Source organism: Antennarius striatus, chromosome 19, assembly GCF_040054535.1.
Source record: "Antennarius striatus isolate MH-2024 chromosome 19, ASM4005453v1, whole genome shotgun sequence".
Taxonomy (NCBI): domain Eukaryota; kingdom Metazoa; phylum Chordata; class Actinopteri; order Lophiiformes; family Antennariidae; genus Antennarius; species Antennarius striatus.
In genome coordinates, this window is record NC_090794.1 from 17,860,162 (window position 1) to 17,876,448 (window position 16,287).

General features: G+C 41.8%; 1 protein-coding gene across 3 annotated transcripts; it reads left to right on the plus strand.

The window, feature by feature from the left end:
• The first annotated feature begins 6 nt into the window (after positions 1–6).
• dnajc5ga (DnaJ (Hsp40) homolog, subfamily C, member 5 gamma a) lies at positions 7–16,190 on the plus strand. 3 transcript variants are annotated; one of them, XM_068342906.1, is made up of 7 exons: positions 7–651; positions 8,006–8,133; positions 9,071–9,284; positions 9,585–9,741; positions 11,905–12,083; positions 12,575–12,608; positions 12,740–16,190. In XM_068342906.1, exons 2-5 carry the CDS (start codon positions 8,015–8,017, stop codon positions 12,078–12,080), a joined length of 666 nt encoding a protein of 221 aa, XP_068199007.1. In that variant the 5' UTR covers positions 7–651; positions 8,006–8,014; the 3' UTR covers positions 12,081–12,083; positions 12,575–12,608; positions 12,740–16,190. The 3 variants fall into 3 exon arrangements, with proteins under 3 accessions (XP_068199007.1, XP_068199009.1, XP_068199008.1); XM_068342907.1 differs by lacking the exon at positions 7–651 and adding an exon at positions 813–938; XM_068342908.1 differs by lacking the exon at positions 11,905–12,083.
• Positions 16,191–16,287: the final 97 nt, after the last annotated feature.

Consider the following 16,287-nt stretch of genomic DNA (forward strand, 5'->3'; position numbering starts at 1 on the left):
GGAAATAAATCAGTGTCAGATCTCCACACAGTTCTTGGTAACTGTTTATGAAGATAAGGATGGACTTTTCCATGATGGAACATGTACATCAGATCTTTCATTAATTGGTTTCTAGAGGGATTAGTGGAAAAATAAATTGCGTGGTTATTCATGAATGAAATGTAACAGAAGCTATAAAATAAAAAATCTTTTTCAGCTTGTTTAAAGAGGTAAAGGTATTGTTCACACATTAGTGACATTCTCCAGTGGGACCCCAAAGTATATTTTATTAGTCATAACTATTAAAACAACGTATTCGAAAATAATTTTGTGCTGATAAATTCTAAAATGCGTCTTTTAAAATATTTAAATACAATAATGATCGTCGGTATTATTCATCAGCATTTTCCTTATTGAAATTGTCGGTGGAATAAAGGGGCGGAGCTTTGAAAGCATCGCTTCATCCTTCACTTCCGGGAAGGAGGAATCAGCCAATCAGAGCTCCCGTCCCCGGGCAGGGAGTCACGCGAAGCAGCGACCGGTTACGACAGGCTACAATCTGCCTCCACGGGGCAAAAACACCGTTCAGACTGAGGGTTGAGGCATTAACACGGATGCCTCTATGAGCCAGTTAACCTCACAGAGGGACAAACAGCGTTCGGTGTGCACAAGGTAAGGCGTTCCGGTAACACCTTTATCGGCTAGCTTTATGCTAGCTCCCCGTGTGGCGGTCCGGGTCGTGTGCGCAGAAGTCCGTTTAAAAAGCTGTCAGTTTAAGGCGGACTCGTTTCTGAACGAGGGCAGTTCATCCGTTGCTGGGGGGCTGAGGGGGTGAGGGGCAGAGGGGGTGTTGTGGCCCCATCAAAGATCATTAACGATAAGTCAGACGTCTGTCGGAATGCATTCAACACGAGAGAAGTATTGACAGGAGCTCATCACGTCAGTATGGAGACGCTGCGGTGAGGATGGTAGCGAGCATTTGTTGGAAAATGTGCTGCATGTGTTCTAAATCATATTTATCTGCTTATTTATTCCTGAAGAAAATTACGTAATGTTGCTCACAATAAATAAATAATAAAAAAATAAATCTAGTGTTTCAATCCTAGTTCGGTCCAGCTATGTGAGTCTGCCCGGTGTAGCGGTACCAGAGCCGCCTCCGGCTAGCATGTAGCTCCGGACCGGGCCCTGGCTATTTACTGGCGTGTTGATTCATCCAGACATGAGGTGGTGTCCTGGATGAAACCCCTCCGGGGGCCGGTGTCGCAGGTGTCGCGTCGGGTTGGCCCGCAGCCCGGTGACGGTACCTGTCACCACGGGGCCGACATGACGGCGTCTTTCATTCAGAAAGCCGCAGAGAAATGACCCCACGTACCGACAGGGACCATGTCCTCATGTTCGTGGCCCCTGTCACACGGTTTTCTTGAATTACATGTAAAATAGAGTTTCTCCTTGTGTGGGGAGATTAGCACCGGATTAGAGCTCCACAAGGACGAACAGACGACAATCCCGCGGCGCTCCGTCTTCGGCCGCTGTCCTGCCTCCAGGCCCGGTTCGATCCACCACAGACTGATCGATCACCTCCGCAGGACGACAAACGTCTTCATGTGACGCTTTTATTTATTCAACTTCAAGTGTGTTTACTTTAGTTATTTAGTTAAGAGTTGAGCAGTAATTATACTTAATCTAAACTAACAAAACTCATCCAGTTGTGTTCACACCCACATCGGATTCTTCACCGCTTTTTTTTGTTTTCATGAACACTGACAGATGGGGGCTTTTTTTATTTTTTTCCAGGCTCCTTCCTGCATGTGTATTTTATGTATAGATACAGGGTTTGCACAAGGGCACAATGGCAGTGCTCAGGAAGTGAACTGACACCTTTTCAGCTGCCAGTTCACACTGTAGTTTGCTCCAAGCTGGACCTGAACTGTCCACCCTCCAGCCCCCAAACCACGTCCTTGTGGACTGAACTCTTGCTGTCCCCAAATACATGTGACAGAGAGGGTAAAACACATGGCACCAGCCCCCCAAAATGCAGATGCTGTCATTTAAATGGATTTTATGTATTTGCTAGGCAACAAGTCACTTCTAGAAGACAAAACGATGAAAATCTGCCAAAAAGTAATTAAGATAATATTACAGTCTTCTTCTTTTCCTTTGGGCGTGTCCCTTTAGGTGTCTTCCTCACTACATGCATCCACCTTCTCTTTGGTCTTCCTCTTGTGCTCTTTCCTGGTAGCTCCATCCTCCTCACCCTTTCACCAACATCCTCACCATCTCTCCTCTGGACATGTCCAAACCATCAGAGTCCTCTGATGAACTCAGTTCCGATCCGATCAAACCTGGTCACTCCTAGAGAACCTCAACATCTTCATTTCCTCCACCTTCAGCTTCACTTCCTGTCTTCTTTTCAGCACCACTGTCTCTAATCCATCCATCATGGCTGTCCTCACCACTGTCCTCTAAATTTTGTCCTTCATTCTAGTACAGATTTCTGGCAAAAAAGTTATATTTTTGTTGATGGTTGGTCTCTGTCCTCTGATGAAACTGCGGAGGACAGACACCAGACTGCACTGCTAAGAATTATGTATCTCTACATTTCACGCAAGGCAGATCCAAGTAGAGCAACATCAGAGTGTGTACTTTGTCCAGGCTGCAGTAATCCAGTAGCATTAGTAAGTATACTGTAAGTGTAGGTGTAGTGTAGTGTAGTGGAGTGTAGGTGTGTCATCTCTCAGTGCTTTCTAGTTGTCATAAGGTCTATTTTATATAAATGGGTTTTTTTTCTTGCCTTCGACTCAGGTTTCAAAGTTTATCCATACCTTAACATATACAAGTTTTACAGTGGGAACCAGTGTTTTTGCTATAATGCTCTACATTAGTAGTGTATGTTGCTAATGTTCTGCATATTCTCTCTGCTGTAATAAAAGGACATAATGTTGGCTCCCATACTAAGGCTCAGGATTCTTGTCATACGTCAGGGTTTAGCATGAAAGTCAAGTGTGTTTTTTCAATTTACACCAGATATGAATTCAAAAAATGTGTTTTTTCTTTTTATCCTGTTATTTTGTAAAGAGTTTATGTTTGCTTCCCTTCTATTTTTTCCATTAACAACACACCACAAGCCTTAAAAAGACATTATTTTTAACAACAAAGAGACTATTTTTAGAATTGCAGTCTATCTTGAGAGTCTTGGTGAGATGGAACAGAGTCGTTATCCTCTGTCATAGCATGATTTTTTTAATTCATGCATTTTTGACAAGCAGTAAGCATTTAGCCAACTGGAATGAAACAATGTCATCATGAGGTAGTGATAAAGAGTTTCTAAATATGGACCTGACTAGTACAATAAGTCATTTTGTGTTTGTGCCACAAATTTGTTTTTGTGCCCATTGATATTGGTTCAGATGTTTCAAGACACATTTATGTTTAATTATTAACTGTTAATAAGGGTCTTGGAACAGTGATGTGCTTTTGTAGTTGAAACTGGCTGAATGTGCCTTCATTGCGGTCATATTGTTCTACCAGTTATCTACTTCATGCAGTTTTCTGTGTTCAGAAGTCCAACTCTACTCTTTGCTGCACTTATGAAGGAATGTATGGCAACGTTGTGTAAACACAAATTTGTGTTCCACAGTGAATCAAGTATTCACAAATCAATAGGATGTGCGGTGTTACTTTTTTTGCATCCTGCTTCAAAGCGGGGATGTATGGTAATTGTCAGTGTTCGTCTGTTCGTTTGATCTTTGGTTAGTCCACCAAATATCTTCACAACCGTCGCAGATAGAAAGATGAAACAAAAAGCACATTACTCAGGCAGCAAAGGGGATGAAAATGAGATGATGAGAAAACTAGGTCAAGGTCAAATTTCAACTTTTGTGCACTCAGGAACCGGATAAGATAGAAAGACAAGTGAGAAGGCCAGTGTGAGTAAGACCATAGATCAAAGGTGGTGCTTTGATCTATGAAAGTAGGTCAGGGTTTTGGATTCAGGGGTGTCTCTGACTGCCTTGGTTCTAGTTTTTACTGTTAACCTCCTAGAATTTGAATGTTGTCTCGATGTAAGTCATAATACATGCTTAAAGACACTTCGGCTACTGGAGTTTGTGCTTTTATCTTTTTGCTGACATGCTTTTCAGGTAATATAATATACATCAGAACTTTTATTACATACAGAATTTTATATGCAGTATATAAAATATAATATATTTATAATATATAATATATAAATATATAATATGGATACAAGCAGGACTGCTTAAGATTTTGCATCAAAACAGCTGCATGTAGCTAATTAACCCAATTGCATGTCAGCAATTGGGTTAATTAGCTACATGCAGGCCTCATTCAGTGATTTGATCGATTACTTATTGAACCGCTGAGCTGCAATTTGATCACCTCCTATCTCTATTGACAGAAGCTTCCTGGTCTTGTTCCTTATGTATTAAACAGGTAAGGTCTATATAAATCTTCTTGCCAGGCTGACCAATAGGCTGTGCGGTACATTAGTATAGTTTTTTGAGTACCCCTGTCAGCTTTCTTTCTTCAGTTGATGTATCGTCTGGGTCTGCCGCTGGCATCTTTAGTTTAACCTAATGAGGTTTCAGTTTTTTCACAGGACCTTCACATTCAAGCGCTTTGAAATGTCTGTTGACTTTATTAAGCGCTATATAAATAAGTTGATTGATTGATTGAAAATCATTATCAAATGATGGAATAATACCCATCCCATGGATTTAGTCCTTTAAATTCTTTTTGTGTTGTGTTTTCGCCCATGCATCCCATTCTTGTTCCTGATATCAGGAATGTGTTAAGAAAGGGATTGTTCAGTGCCATTACTGAGGATCAGAATGGCAGATCGTGACTGTACTTTGTTCCCACCCTGAAAGTCAGGTGATAAAATAGCTGAGGACAGATTTTATGTGTTTTCTGGTTGAAGGTATATAAAACGCCCATATTTCAGAATCTGTAGCGAGGCAGGCAAGGTTGTTGCGCTTCAGTTTAATATTCTGTTTGTCATTCACTGCCTGTTTTACTGTGCAGAAATCACTATTGGTTAGTCAGTTGTATCATTTTTGGAGAGAGAAGGCACAGAACCATTTGACCATTTCATTTACAGATGAACCGCGTGAAGCCCTCAGTGCTTTCTGCAATGAGAGCCTCTTAACTGATCAGATTAGATACAACAGAATCAAACCTGCAGCAGACAAAGACTTTCATTCACGGGGAACAAAAGTGAGAAGTGAAGCATTTAGAGCAAAATGCCCCCAGGAGGATAGTGGAAGAAACTACAAAGAGGCTGGACATGAACAAGTGGAGTACTGTTGTTGGGTGATTTTTTCTGCTTCCAGTCAACCCATAACTCAATTTATGTTAATATAGTATTACAATGAAACTTTAACAAACAAAACAAAGTGCGTCTGCAACACTGGAAGTCTGCTGTGGATCCTGTGAGCTGTGTCCCAGTATTTCTGAGTAAATACTTCTTGCACCTTTATTACAGCCCAACAAAAAGGGCGTGTAAGGGTACTTTGTGCTCATGTGTATGTTATTATACAACATTGTACGATCTATTCACATCCCCCAAAAATAGCTTGACAGAATTAGATCAGCTTTTGCAATTTTTACAAGTTTTAACAATATCCATCATTACTTCATTCCCCATAAGCTGGTTGCAGTAATCGAGGTGGCAGTGGCCAGTCAGGACCCGTGTCTGAGGCGCAGGATGCAGACCTGTTAATCCTGATTCATGTTCAGCTCATGTTCATTCTCTGTTCTTTTTCCTCTGACTACATAATGCTGGCATACACATACCATTATGGGATGGAGAACATATTGTGTGGTGGACTGCTGCACTTCCAGCTTGATGTCGACACATCGTCTCTTGCCTTACTATAGCTGAGCTTGCGCTAGCCATTCACCACTTCGCCGTTTTTGGAGGTAAACTGAACAGAAGATTTTGCCCTCAGAATGCACCAGAATGCAGGAAAACAACCCCATTTTCCAAAAAATTTCCCCGGGGTGCCCCCGATCCCCCATGCGTGGGGGATATTCCCCCCCCACACCCCTATGACAAGTGTGGTTTTACACCCCCAAACAATTGGAAACTTGCATTGAAGATGTGTGAAGATAGTCATACAAAATATTACTCAATGTTTACTTGTAAGTTTTACTTGGACTACAAGACATTTTAACTTTGACTTAGGCCCCGCCCACACGATGGCGGATTTTTTTGAAAACACTACTTTTTGAAAACGATTCGCGTCCACACGACATCGTTTTCAAAAAAATCTCCATCCACACGTAAACGCAGCAGTGCGTTTTCGAAGACGGCTATAAGCATGCCAAACCATGTGGTGGCAGTATTGAGTCAAATTTTATCCAATAGGAATCCTTCGTATTTTGTTGTCACAACACACGGGCCGATAAATATAACGTCACAGCGGTTTTCGTTGCAGGCAAAACGTCAGCGTTTTTTAAAAGTTGCGGATACGCCGTCCACACGACAACGCAGACCCAGCGTTTTTTTAAAAATCTACCTCGGCCAGCGTTTTCGAAAAGTTGCGTTTTCGTTCCGGATATCTGTGTTGTCCTGCGGACGGAAGGCGTAAATGCAACAGAAAAGTTGCGTTTTAAAAAAATCCGTCATCGTGTGGACGGGACCTTAGACACTTTGATTTTCATAAATTTGATTCTTGGTATTAGTCAGTGTTTACTTGTTAGTTTTACTTGCTATTGCAGCAAGCCGCTGTCTTGGACACAGAGTGTGACTTTCTGTGGCTTACTCAATTCTTTTACACTGAGCCACAGTGGCTTAGTCATACTAGCTCCTAGTGCTAGCCCAGTATAGGGATGGGTTAGTTAACCTGAGGACTTGTCTGTGTGGACTTTTTCTCCCCGAGTCTTCGTGGGTTCCCTCTGGGTTCTCCTGCTTCCTCCAATCACCAGAAACATGCACTACAGGTGAATTAGTGACTACATTGACCCTAGTAGTGACTGTGATGGTTCTGTTTTCTGACAGACTCCAGCTTTATCACAACCAGTGGAGTGTGGATCACTGCACCTCACATGTTGAGAATTATCCTAAAAGCTGCTCGACTTAGACATTCTACCACTTCAAACAGAGACAATGCTCTTTTCCCACTGGACCAAAGAAGCGGTGTTGCACTTTGAAGTCACTTTGAGTGTACATATTGTGCTGCTGTACAGTATGTTGGCAGTCTGTACAGTAGGATGCCATCTGTTCCAGAACACATCAATGATCTGTGGGCTTTCTTGGTCTAGTTTGTTGCGGTGTGTTCTTGTGTGTTGTGCCGTCTAGCCAAAGTCTGATCAGGACACTGGCCTCTCTGACATGGACTTGGATGGGTAATCTGTGAGATCAGCAAAATGTAATCTTCTTTAGTCAGCGACCCACACAGCATTATTTATACGGCTTAGGGTGTGTGTGTGTGTGTGTGTGTGTGTGTGTACAGTAGTCATCGTTCAATAGAAATCCCTCTTCGTATTGTAATTGTAAATCACTAAGTCCAAGCTATTGAATATGACTATAAGTCATCACCCCCAGTCTGATTCAGTGTTTTATTTATGTGTCTGCACCAAAGAAGTCCACTTCCTGTTGTCCTGGTGCCCAGGGGTGAACACACTTTGTACAACAAGAAAGTTTTAACGTTTCATTTCCACAGATGGAGCGTTGTTGAGTTGTAAATAAAGCTTTGGTGTCTGCCCTGTCCCCTGTTACCTGTTTTCTGTTGTACAAAAACTGTTGTAGACACTTCAATATTCACCGGATGTCTTTAGACTTGTTCTATACTAAAGATATCAGTTCACCCTCCAGGAATGTTTTGTGCAATTAAACACAAACTGAGCTGCACCTTTGGTAAACAGCAAAGCTGATCCACTGACACAAAGTAGTTCAGGTGACTCGTCTGTGTTCTGTCCTGGTGTACATGCGTAAGTAACTCTATAATGCCATCATCTACAGACATTTGTGGACGTTGTGTATGTTTTCTCCTCACATTAACAGAGGTGAGCCATGGCTGAACCAAACCCACCCCGTCCCCAAAGGAAGATGTCCACCGCTGGGGAGAGTGTGTACAAGGTGCTAGGGCTGGAAAAAGGAGCGTCAGCTGAGGACATCAAGAAGGCCTACAGGTTAGCAGTGTCAACATTCTGAACGACTCGAGCGAAGCCGCCTCTGTGACAGGATTAGATTCTCTAGAGAAGGCAGGATGACCACAGTGGAAGTATCAGTCCAGGTGTTTCAGATCCTTTGCTGTCATTTGTTTAATCCTCTTCCTGATTGTGAAGGTAAATTCCCCTTTTAGCAGGTGATTCCTCAGTGCTGCTCAGAGACGTTTCCCCTGACATGTTGCTAAAGAGCAGATTTCTGTCAGAACAAATGGAGTTTATTTATGCCAAGCATGGTTTTATTTACTTGATTTGATTTAGATTTAATTAATGTCTGTTAAATGTTTGAAATGCTTCTCACAGGTTTACAGAATCCATGACAACCAACATTAACTAATAGAAATATATAATTTACAAATCTAACCGCTATAACTAGCAGGTGTTTGCTTGATATGAGGCATCAAAGAGTCGTTAAATCATTCATTTATTAGAACCAAACATTGATGTCTGCAAAAAATAATCATTTCCATTCCATTTTTGAATCCTTTATTTTCTAAAATAGATTGCTGACTTATTTAATAAGCGTTTCTGAAACCGTTCCAGATGACTGTCACCCAGGACAAAAAGCAGGTGGAAGAACAGAATCTTTTTCCCCTTTCTGAACTGACCGGACAGGTTCTTTTGATGCTCGTTGTTGTTTGTCAATCAGCGACGTGATTCACATTTAATCATGTCTATTAGAGAAAACTTGAGTAAGATCAGTTTATATCTAGCCTTTATTACAGATTCCCTGGGTTTCAGTGCGGTGGAGGAACCTTATTCTTATTCTTTATAATGACATCTTTATGATGACAACAGTCTGATGTGGTTGATGTTTAATGAAGTGACTCTTTCTACATTCCGTATTCCTCTGTTTCAGGTTGTGCGATTTAATTATGTGTTTGCTCTTCTCTCCTGTCAGGAAGTTAGCTTTGAAGTATCACCCAGACAAGAACCCGGACAATCCGGAGGCAGCAGAGAAGTTCAAGGAGATCAATAACGCCAACTCCATTCTAAATGATGAGACCAAGAGGAAGATCTATGATGAGTATGGCTCCATGGGGCTCTACGTGTCGGAACAGTTCGGAGAGGAGAGTGTCAAATACTACTTCCTCATGTCCAAATGGTGGTTTAAGGTTGGTGCTTTTGTTTGGTCTTCAATGTAAAAGTTTTAGTAAAAGAAAAAAATGAAGTCAGTTATGGAAGAGAAGGCTCTTGTGTTCTTCCTCTCAGTATCACAGGACGGATAAATTATTACTGCCACAGATTCAGATTTTAGTTTGCGTAAACATTTTTGATGTCTGTGACTCGGAGACAAAAACCCATCAAGTTTTCATGAATTGAACCTTCTGTGTGTGATTTGGGGGTTGATGCTGCTGCTGACCCCCGTCTGCCGTCATGTTCCTGAGCTCCATTCTTCTGGTGAACCCCTGCAGGGTCTGGTGCTGTGCTGCACGCTGTTCACCTGCTGCTGCTGTTGCTGCTGCTGCTGTTTCTGCTGTGGGAAGTGTAAACCACCCGACGATGATGAGAACTACCAGTACGTCGACCCCGAAGACCTGGAGGCCCAAATCAGAGCCGAGCAAGACGGAGGTGAGAGCTGTTCTTCATGGTTTAGACTCAACCTCATCACTTTACCCAGAACCTTTGAAACTGAGCATTGCTTTCGTGCAGCTCCTTCAGCTCACTGATGTGTTGCAAATAGTCTACATTCCTTTGTTTTTCATCGGTTGACACATTTTCTGGTGCAACTCTTTGTGACTAAAACAAGTAGATTCAGGCTTCCATTAGGCGCTGACCACCTCCCACTGTCCACATATGATGGATTATTAGCTCCTCTAAATGTAGTGAATGACTTAAGACTCAAGCTCTTATACTATACATGTATACATTTATGTGACCACGTTATTTCACTGTGAAATTTCTGGTGTAATTTTCTCAATTTTAAACACTGAATCATCTGCTACTCTGTTCCATGTAAAATAACTTTTCTATAACAACAATTTTATTTAAAATCGCAAATATTTGAGTCAGGTATTTCTGCCTTTTCATGAAAGACGAGCAAAGCACATGGTTATCAGAAAAAATATAATATATATAAACTATTCAATTATACTATACAATGATATACAGTGGTACCTCTACTTATGGAATTAACTGGTTCTGGAAGAAATTTCTTAAGTAGAGAATTTCGTAAGTAGAGTAGTTTTCCATGCAAACGCCCTAATCCGTTCCAAGCCCCCCAAAATTCAGACATGAATGATTTATAAAAATGCATCAAAACATGTAACAAATACATGTTACAATTAGATTATTACACAATAAATGAGAGTTGTGCATAACGTAAAAAACAAAGAATAGAGTAAAGAATAATAATGATGGTCATTTACCTTTTAACTGCTGTCCTCATTGTTTTTTGCCCTCTTTGGTTCATGCCCTCTTGCCCCCCCATGAACAACAGAGTGAATTCCAGTCCTCCTTCTGAACTTCTCCAACCACCCACGCGACGCCTTAAACTCCTGGTGTTCTTTCGCCGACTTTCCCTCGCCTGAATCCTCCTTCACGAGGTCATTAAAAAGTTAATATATTTACCTAAAACTATCAGAACACCTCAGGGGTCGAGGGCCGAATGACGAGGACGCTTCACAGACACCTTCCTAGCTCCACACAGAGGTCACTCTTAGCCAATGGGATGCCAGGATGCTAGGTAATTGCCAATGGCAGAGCAGCTATGAGAATGATGCGTTCAGTAAACGTTGGGAGCTGTGAGGATCAGCCCAAACTGTATTTTTACCTTTCGTATCTTGAAATTTCTTTCGTAACTAGAGGAAATATTTTCCTGTTGAGTCGTTTCGTAACTTGAAATTTTTTGAAGAGACGTTCGTAAGTAGAGGTACCGCTGCACTGTATATTTAAGAATCAAGTGCATACACATCGAAAAGATGAAGTAAAATTCTGAAGACAGTCTGAATCACTTTAGCACAATGGTGATCTAAACGGAGCTGCATAGAGCCTCTTCAGGGTGAGAGCATGTCTGGTTTTGCTATTACTCTGTCTGTTGAGTACGAGACCGTGAACCTGTCGGGTCAGGAACCTGTCACGAGTCCAGTCCGGCATGACCGGGTGCATCAGCTGTGCTCTGGTCTGTGGTTGTACCACACAAACACAAACATGCTTTGCCTCTTGAAATTCACAAAGAATAATAATATGGAAATGGAAATGTCTTTCTCTGGATTGTTCAGCCAGGTGGTACTTTGGTACATAACAGCGATGGTGGGTTTTTAATCTGATCACCAGTTTAAAAAGATTTTCCTGCATTAAGAATAAATAAAAATAATTTCAATAAAACCAGCAGCCACTTTAAAAATTTCAGTTCTAATGGTAAATGCTACAATATGTTTTACCCAAGGATTCAGAGAAACCATGAGCATCTGTGTTGTCCACCTTTATAATATCACTAACGTTCACCACTAGAACCTGTGGATCATACTAGACCAGGACCTTCTTCCTCCATGCAGGGATGATAATCACTACACCAATAAACGACATCCAGATGTTCTAAGAGTATCCTGAGATAAATAATCACTAGTGACCTTCTGCTTCTGTGCCATTCTCTGTCCAGGTTTCACTCTCCCTATTAAATCTGTAATACAACTTCATGTCTGTTATTGCTGAAGCAGCTTGTGTGGAAACATGGATCAAAAGAGTGAATCTATAACCAGCCTGGGGCTTTCTATAACTGCTCCAATCCAACAGGTTACACGGTAATTATAGGTCAGCCCACATCTAACGTGGGTCCAGAGGGCCCAGAGGGCCAGAGTCAGCCCATCCCTCTGCCAATGCCAACGCCGACGCCTCAGGACGAGCGCCAGGCGGCGACCGCTCCAGCAGGGGAAGAAAACCCCGGAGAGAGCTTACCAGAGTCAAAATGACTCGTAAGAACTACCGTCTGTCAGTTCCGTGTCCCATCGTCCGTCAGTCCATTTTGTCTCGTATGAAAGGTCTCCATCCTAATTTGTCAGCTGGCTGATTGTACGTCATCACCGCTTCTTCATCCATAACAACCCACGTTGTCCACCTGACGCTGAGATGTTCGCTGCAGCCGCCTGTACCTGCATGTTGTTTCACGCTGCCCAAATGTTTGTCATGTAATGTACAGTATGTAATGATACCTCAGTGTTATAATCCTCAGATACTGTTAGAGTCTCTGCTCTGCATGTTCCTCTGGATTCAGCAGTGTGATATTTAATGTGCAACTAAAACAACGTGCTGTGTGTGGCTTCAGAGCTGGACTTGTTGTTTTTACTGTCAACTTGTCAGTAGAGACCTGATCTATTTAATCACATGTTGTCTGGTCGATGCTCTTTATTTCGTCAGCTCTCTGAAACCTGTATGTGGAATAACAATGTTCCTTCTCCTCCCTCAGGAAAGTGACAGTGAGTGTCAACTAGCAGAAGCAGGTAGGTGAAACACCGTGTGTGATATTAGTTCACCTTCAGAATAAAACCTCACATAGAGGATATGCAGTTGGCGACACTGATTACTGGATTGTGTTACTGTATGTTTGACCTCTGCTTCCCTTCCTGTTTAGCTTCTCTAGCCTCTTTTATGATCCAGCCACATCCAGCTGCTGCCAGCAACACAGACGAACCCGTTCACACTCACCAGCCAGTCAGGCCCTCGCCTCACCCCACCTGATCCCCAGCAGACGGCCCCTGTAAGCCGGGCGCCTCCAGTCACATCGTCTTCATGCCAATTAAACCAGTAGTACCCCTCCCTCTGAAAACCCCCGCCGCTTGCTGTGTAACTAGGGCAGGTCTAGTTGTGATTTTGAAACATAGTCATACAGGACTGGATTTGTCATCACTGAACTCTTATTGTTCCTTTACGACCAGCGAGGATGTAACACTGTGCAGAGAGGTGTCAAAAAAAAGAGAAAAATAAACTTTAACAAACACATTTCCTAATCCTCTCTCCAAACAAAGACTGGGATTTTTATTTTTTTGTCCTCCTTAACCCTCAACTCATTTTGGACTCACCAAAAGGAGCAGTTTTTAAAAATATATTTCTCCTCCTTACATTTTTTGGATTAACTCCAGTTTGGACTGGATGTCACTTGTGATGTTTACACATCATCTGATGGGACCAGCATGACATTGTGGGTGTGGAGAACTTCTCCCTCCTACTTGTCTTGTTTAACAAGCTACCTTTGAGTTGTCTCTCTGCCTCCCTCTTCTGTTCATCTTTTAAAAAATGCTCTTGTGGCTCAAAGCGGAGGTGAAATATTCCTCTGTGGAAGGCGAGGGAACAACAGTCGCCTCACAGAGCAAAGCCTTCAGCGAGGACGTGGATTCCTTTTCCACAAAGGCACAAATCTAAAAGGGGAGGAAGAGGGGACGACGGAGCAGCATGGGATGTCTGATCCTGACGCTGGAGCTCAACTTTTGGATCGTGGTGTCGGAGGAGTCGAGGCTTCTCCTCTCAACATGCATGCGTTTAGTTTCCGCCGCATGCTGTACAGCACTGGAATACTGTACAAACCACTAAACTTGACAACGCGTCCCAGCCAAACTAACAGAACCTGGTTCCACACAGACTCTAGTAGTGACCGATACGTGTGCACCAGCACATATGTCAACACGTGCCACTCATACAACCTGCGGCCTAATCTATGGACCAGAATGGAGAGTTACTGATGGTACAAGAACCTGCATTCATGTGTTCCGTTGTGTTCATGTTTCGTTGGGTCTGCTTTTTTGTGATCTCTGTTATGTTGCATTCACACTATTTGGCAGACCAAAGACAACAGCTCATGTAGCCCGCCAACCCACGACCACTTTGGTCCAGCTCAATAGTCTTGATTTGCTCTGAGGTTGTCACACTTGTTTGTACAGAATGCATTTAGGTCTATGCACCTTGTGAAGTGGGTCTGCTGTTGCAGTTTCATGTGGACCTTGTTTGATTTTTTTTTTTTTATGCCTCTGTTCACGTTGTAGATGTTCCTCTTCCTCTGTACCAGAACTACAGAAGTCACTTCATCTACAACAGTCAAGTCCAGATTCACTAAAACTACATTGCAAGAGCAGTCGTCTGATTTCATGGCATCATAGTTATTTAATCACTTTTCATTTTGTGGCCCTTTAACAAAATGTAAGCAATCAACGCTCTTCAACCAGATGGAGGACTAATCCATTCCAATCCTGTGTGTGCACACCCAAAATGAACTTCACACTCTCAGTCCCTCTCCCTGCTGCCAGAGAGGACATCCCAGCAGCAGTGATGTACATGTACAGTTGTCTTGTGTAGTATGGTATACCAGCTATATGTACAAGTACTGTGAAAATATAGTCATTCATGTACTCATCAGCTCCCCTACCCAAAGAACAGCAGTTCTTATTGTGCTCCTTGTGTGAAGCTTTAGTGGATCTGGATCTGTGTTGAGCTTCTGACTGTGGAGGGACTTCTGTTACCTGTTCAGTTTTACATTTCATCTTTTAAAGGTTTGACATTTTTTGTCTTTGAATTGTCATTTGAATACACAGTTCACTTTCAGGTTGTTGGTTTATCATTTTGGCTAGTTTGTGACCACAGTCATGTGTCCTCTATAAGCCTGAGCCTCCACGTACTTGGAAGTACTCTAATGTTCACTAATCCAAGGCCTGAGATCAGTGAGCAGTGTTTAGTAGCTCTAATTGGTGCGTACCGTCAGAGCAGCACTGAGAGAAATGTTCCTCCACATCTCCATGTTTTATTTCTACAGACACTACGTCCCCCTGACAACCAGCATTTATCATCATCTCACACTGATAATACTTCTTGTTTTCCTGCCCTAGATGGACACTAAAATGTTTTCATGTCAAGATGACAAAGATTCTAACAGGCTCTGCCAAACCAGCATGTCTGAGGGTTATTAGTTTAAAAGTTCTTTAAAATTAAATTCTTTAAAACCAGCTGACTGAAATTCTTAGAACTATTTAAATCCTGTCAAACAGGATACTTTTCATCTTTACAGGTCCTGGAAGGAGGGTTTGGTTTACGACTCCAGGTGTAAAAAGGAGCAAGACATTAATAATGTGGATAAAATAAATCCTCTTGACAAATAATCATATTAAAATGATACAAAGAAAAATAAATGTAGTTTTACTTCATTTAAGTTTAGTTAATGTGGTCATCCTGAACATCATACCAGCAACACGTTTCAGATATGTTGGACAATGAAAGACTAATAGTTGTGAACACTACACGTAACGGATTAAATTGATCACATGTCTGTATCAATAGTAATGGTTTTCTCCAGTAAAGACCACTGAGTCTGTGTAACAAGCTAAGGCACTTGAAATTAAATTGCGCTGAAAAGTAAAAACATGTAATTTAATTCTGTCTCACTGTTAAATCTAACTATGGGCTGGAGAGCTTCTATGCACTCACGTAGACCTTCATCCACTTACAGTATTCATCTCATCTCAAGGGTTTAATCATCAATGACAAGACCTTCAGTGTCCCATAGCATTTCAGGAATAATTATTTTTTTCTCTTCAGATCTTCAAATGAATAAAATGTAAAAGCCACTGAAAGAAAACATTATTATTTTTGTAATTGTTGTAAATAAATCATAAAAGAAAAACAACTTACAGAATTCCTTATTGTTAATGTTTTTGAACTGAAGTCTGTTTAACAGTGTACATACGTGTTTTTTATTTGTCTCATAGACTTTAATAATCAGGGTTGGTGTCGAGTTGTTGGTCAACTGGGTTTACATGATCTCACATTCTGAAGTCAGTTTTACCCTGTTAGCCTGAGGCTAATGGGAGCTAACATCCTTCAAAGGGCAAATGGATGATTTAGTCCCTGCCCACTTAATCAGTTGATCGGTAAACAAGCTACTAAAAAATAACTTTTTCTCTCAAAGTGATGAGAACATCTGAAATAGAACGTGCTAATAGAACATGTAGACAGGGGGGCCGTGAGGCGGGGTGTCACTCTGTTGTGGTTCCCTGTGGATCATTTGTAAATGAGTCATTATGAAGCCAACCAAATAAATAGGGTGATTTTATATGTGTGTGTGTGTCGTGTGTTTGATCTAGAGCAGGATTACATCTGATGCAGCGGGTCTTATCGTTTGTGTTTGGACGTAATGGA